Source organism: Pteropus vampyrus, unplaced genomic scaffold (genome assembly GCF_000151845.1).
Source record: "Pteropus vampyrus isolate Shadow unplaced genomic scaffold, Pvam_2.0 Scaffold22, whole genome shotgun sequence".
Lineage (NCBI taxonomy): Eukaryota > Metazoa > Chordata > Mammalia > Chiroptera > Pteropodidae > Pteropus > Pteropus vampyrus.
Window position 1 is genome coordinate 8,570,716 of NW_011888803.1, and position 5,521 is coordinate 8,576,236.

Consider the following 5,521-nt stretch of genomic DNA (forward strand, 5'->3'; position numbering starts at 1 on the left):
AAAGACAAATTGCTTAATAAATGTTTCTGGGACAATTGATAAGCCATTTAGAAAAAGATAAAATTAAATATATATGTCACAACATTCACAATAAAAAAATTCCAAGTAATCTGCCCAAGGTACTCAGGCTAACCCCTCAATTCTTGTTCAGAAGATATTAATTCCAAATTTTCTAATTTTAACTGAAATTTTTATCACCCAATAATTAATAAAAGCTATCACAGAAGTAAATACCTAAGTATCATCATTTTGACCCTAAATACAATTACATATACTGAATTGTACTTTGGCATTATGATATCAATCTATACTGAAAGGTGGAAATCATGCATTACCATGAATTGCTGCCCTTGTTTTTGAACAATTAATGTTTTCATCCAAGGGAGAAGAGAATCATGTTTCATTGTTTTGGCCAGTAGGATTTTCAGACTCAAATTTGCAAGCCAGTTCTAATAAACTATACAGGACTTTGTAGCTATATTTTGGGAAAAAGATTTTTTCAATCTGAGCTGAGTTCTTAACAAAACTTGGAAATTATATTATTAGTCCCTAGACACTTCCCTGCTTACTCTCCACAGAACTCAAGTGCCTCCTTCTGCATGCACGCATTCCTCTTACTCTTGGGATTTAGTGCCCTACTTGTAGAAAAAACAGTCTATCTTATTTGATTTCTTTCAACTTCTTTCTCCTTTTGAAACAAATCCCTACGATTGTGCTATGTGTAAACTCATATATTCTTTTTTAAGAATCTTTTAAATTTTCATTTACTTTTCTAATTTTTAAATTAGAGTTGACATTCAATATTATTTTATATTACTTTGAGGTGTACAGCATAATGGTTAAATATTTATATAAGTTACAAAGTGATCTTCTTGATTAGTCTAGTACTCACCTGGTACTATAAATGGTTATTACAATATTATTGACTATATTCCTTATGTTGTACTTCACAACTCTATGGCTATTTTGTAACTAGCGATTTGTACTTTTTAATCCCTTCACCTTTTTCACCCAGTCCCCCAACCCCCTTCCTATCTGGCAATCATCAGCTTTTTCTCTATGTCTTTGAGTCTGTTTTCATTTTGTTTGTTCGTTTATTTTGTTCCTTAGATTCCACATATAGGTGAAATTATATAGTATTTGTCTTTGCCTGTCAAACTTATTTCATTTAGCTTAATATCCTCTATGTCCAATCATGTTGTTGTAAATTGTAAGATTTCATTTTTTTAATGGCTGAGTAGTACTCCATTGTATATATGTACCACAACTTCTTATCCAATCATCTATTGATGGGCATTTAGGTTGCTTCCATATTTAGCTATTGTAATAGTGCTGTAGTGAATATAGGGGTGCATATATCTTTTCGAATTAGTGTTTTGGTTTTCTTTGGATAAACACTCAAGTTTTTATAGCCATTTGTTCTCATTCAGTTCCAAATATTTTCTAATTTTTATTGTGCTTTTTTTCCTTATCTACATGTTTTTAAGTTACCAAAGTTTATTTTACTGCCCTTATATTGTCAATTTAAAACTTAAATTGCACTGTAGACAGAGACTTTAGCCTTTGGGAGTGAGTATCCAGGTATTTTCAAATCTTGTTTCATAAATCCTCCTAAATGATTTCATCTTACAATTGCTTCATCTGATAACTCTATGTGGATGGCTATACAAATATGTATCTCTAGTCCATTCTTTTTTCTGAGTTTCAGGCCTATAGTATTCTATATACTTAGGAGACTAATATCCTATATGTCTTATAGGTACTTCAACTCTAACAAATTCAAAACCAAAGCATTATTATCTCCACCCACCTGAGTATCATCCTCCTTTTCCTTTCCAATTTTCTGTTTTTAGAATGGTGATCCACATTCTACCCAACTGTTCAAGCAAGAAATATTAAAATTGTCTTTTATTCCTCTCTCACACAAATGGAATAAACTCAACTGAGTGGTTCAAGTGCTGTGAATTACATTTCTTAATTTTTTCTTGGAGCCAACCTTTCTCTTTATTGTCAAGGGTCCTCATCATTAATGTTCTAACATTGTATCGTGCTCTCGAACAGCCTTTAATTAGTCGTGATCTCTCCCTCCCTCCTTGTCACCTCTCCCTCTCTCTTTTACCTTTGCTCCTGTTACACATATGTCAAAAACACAAGTCTGATAATTTCATTCCCTTGCTTAAAAATCTTTGATTATTGCCTATAGGATAAAGTCTAAATTTAGCACAACATATAAGACCCTTTATCTGAGAAAATTCATCTACTGTACAAGTAGAAACTTTCTCAACTTGCTATAAGATTAAACATACTGATTTAAATTCTTGGACCTGCAAATCTCTTAAAACCTAATGTTTTAGAGAAAGACTTGGATAAGAGTGTTGCCTAATATATGACTGCCTACATATTGTATTGTTATAATCAAGAAGAAGTTATGATCTTTGAAGTAGGCCCCATTTCCCAAAACAACCTTGCACCAATTCTTGAGAGAGTACGAGTGACATTTTTAGTTCCATGAAGAAATTTAATAGAGGTGAGGAGGAAGAATAGGCACAGACTGACTAGGTCAAGCCTCAGGACCTTGTATGAGAAGCACAGAAAGCAAAGACAATGAAAAAATGTTTTGATCGGTGATTGCAAATCATAAACTCTCAAAGGCAACAGAGAAGAAGAAACATCTTTGGAAGACCAAGTAATAAGTAAAAAAACATGGCCCATACATCTTTTAACCTGGCTTTATAAAAAAGAAGAAAATGATCCCAAACAGTCCTTCCTAGCACACATATCATCTGTAACTAAAATTACAATAGAACAATCCACATTCATTATACAACATTTAAAGATAATAAAAGATAAATTAGGTTTTGTATCCTCGGTATGAAAAGACAGGTAAACACAATTCATTCCAGGAAGGTTTTCATGAAAAATGATTAAATAAATGTAGGCTTATGAAAGAGATGAACTTATATTAATTTATTAATTGCTGTTTTAATTATCTGTTAATAATTGTTTTAATTATTCAAAACACTTTCCTTCTTCCCAGGATGATGGCATCAATTTGCTGTATTTTACATCCTATTATCTCCCTATTAACAAAACTAGGTACACAGTACTGTTTTTTAGATTTTTGAACTACCAATATTTAATGTGTTTTTAAATTTGACAATAAGTAGAAATAGGTAATCGATAAAGAAATCAGTCAACCCTGAAAGACAGTGTGGAGTAAGAAGTAGATATTATGGCTTACAAAGAGGGGGAGAAAGCAGCAGTACTTGTAGAAACTTGTCTACTGCTATGACACTATGGGATTTTTTTTCCTCTGATTCATTTATTCTGAAGCCAAATTCATTTCCTCAACGTTACTCCTGCATCTATGACTCTGAATTAGGTGTGTATGTGTACTTATATGTGTATCTATGTATAAATTATATTTCTGAACTAGGGTGAGCTTCAGGAGCTTTATGTGGTAGGTCTTTGGCTCATTAAATGATTTTTAAAAAACTCAAATGTTTCATCTCTGAAACTTATATTCTATGTAATTTTGCAGGAAAAAAAAACATTGCTCTACATCAAGCATTAAGCCAAAGTCAAAATTTCAAAGAATACATAAATAAATTTGATATATGTACTACAGACTTAATTGCATTTATTTTAGAATATGAGATCCAATTGATATATGCATATAGCAAAAATTAGAAGTGTTTTACATTAAAAATATGGTGGAGTTTATGTCTTGTTTATTTCAAGCCCCAAGTTTTATTAATAGTTGTGCAGAACAAATAAATTAGCTGTGATATAATCAAACAATAATGTGGCTAATACTTTTTCTATTTCCTTGGGATCACTGTTGCATATCTCCTGACATAACAGAAAATAATTTTAACTATTTACAAAGACATAAATTTTAAAGAGAATCTTTCTTAAGCCGATTATGGAAAAACATGTTTTACTAACCAAGTTTAATTTCTATGATCTTTGTTTCAAATTTATCATCTTCCCACCAATATTTACCTCTGGTCCTGGAGGGCCAGATGGTCCTTGGGGTCCTGGATCACCTGTTTGGCCCTAAAATGTAGGAAGGGGGAGATAAAAATATAAACATCAATTTAATGAATATAATTTGAAAGGGAAACAGACATATGGTGAGCAAGCAGTACTTATTATGCCACACAAAGCTGTAATGAAATAACCCTCAATATATTATGTCAAAGCTGTGACAACTATTCAGAAAGACTTTGTAACCATCACTGTGAAAAATTTATTTAAGTAAAATGTTTATGGATCTAATATATATTTAGTCTTAAGTATTAGAGATACAAACGAGTTAAGTGCTCAAATCAAGAAAAAAAGTGTGTGTGTGTTGAGTGTGTGTTACTCAGAGATAAGACAATAAAGTTTGACTCAACAGTGTAGGGAACTATAGGTGAGGAACTGCTTTCACAAACAACCAGAATCCCTGGATTGTCTCTCAAAATTTCTCTCTCCTTTGATACCATTTAGGGTCCTGATTTAGTCATTAAGAATCACCTGGATTTAAATCCCTGTTGCTTAGTCTCTCTAAGCCTCAGTTTTTCTCAGCAATAAAATAGGAGTAATAATTACAACAGGACTAATATTCTTACAGGGTCACTGTGAAGACTGAGTGAGATAATAATACATGTAAAGTGCTGAGCACAGTGCCTGGCACAAAAAAAATCACTCATTAAATGTTAACCAGTTTTTATAGTTATTAATCATTCCCTTCACATCCTCTCTCCTCTCCTGGATGATACACAAAATTCCTATTATTCCGGTCCTTTAATTAAAATTTTAAAAATTTGGTTTCAATATCTCTGAGGCCATTTTCTGACATTCAGATTAACAATGTGAAATCAGGGCTGGAGAGGAAGGTCAGGAGAGAAATGGAGATAAAGCCTGAAACTACAGAGGGCTGGCTATGCTCTCAAGAGGTGAAAGTATAGAGCAGGGAAGGCCAACAGTCTCTTACCCTTGTTTTCATAAGAAAAACTATCGGATTCATTATTTCTGCCACATTAAATATCTATGTGAGTTTCAAATTTGACTTAAATAGACCTCAGATTATATAAAATTGCAATATACAATACAGGTTTATCCATTTTCCAAGAAGTAAAACTCAGTTCTCCATATGTACTAAATCCATTCTCATACAGGGCTAGAGTATCTGGACATAAAACAATACAAAATACAACTACTGTAATAAAATCTAGAGAAACATAATAAGATATTATGCAAACATTCACTTAAGTTCTCCTAAATAAACAAAATTATGATCCATCATCATCAGTATCTAGGAGTCTTAAATTCTTTTTTTAAATAATATTCAATATTCGTTACTTTTTTTCAGTATTTTATTGTATTAGTTGCAAGTATACAATACATTGGTTAGACATTTATATAGTTATGAAAATATCCCCCCCACTCATTACTCTATCACCCTAGAGGAGTCTTAAATTCCTAAAATGACAAGAGATAGGGTTCTCACTGGGGCCCTCTAGTGGCAAAATCC

At 32.2% G+C, this 5,521-nt stretch overlaps 1 protein-coding gene across 1 annotated transcript in view; it reads right to left on the reverse strand.

Annotated features, from left to right (window-relative positions):
* The window catches only part of COL24A1 (collagen type XXIV alpha 1 chain), a 309,537-nt gene that overhangs the window by 204,286 nt on the left and 99,730 nt on the right, over window positions 1-5,521 (reverse strand). Inside the window, exon 20 of the mRNA XM_023528131.1 lies at window positions 4,006-4,059. Within this exon, the coding sequence (XP_023383899.1) occupies window positions 4,006-4,059 (54 nt within the window). The remainder of the gene's footprint in view (window positions 1-4,005; window positions 4,060-5,521) is intronic.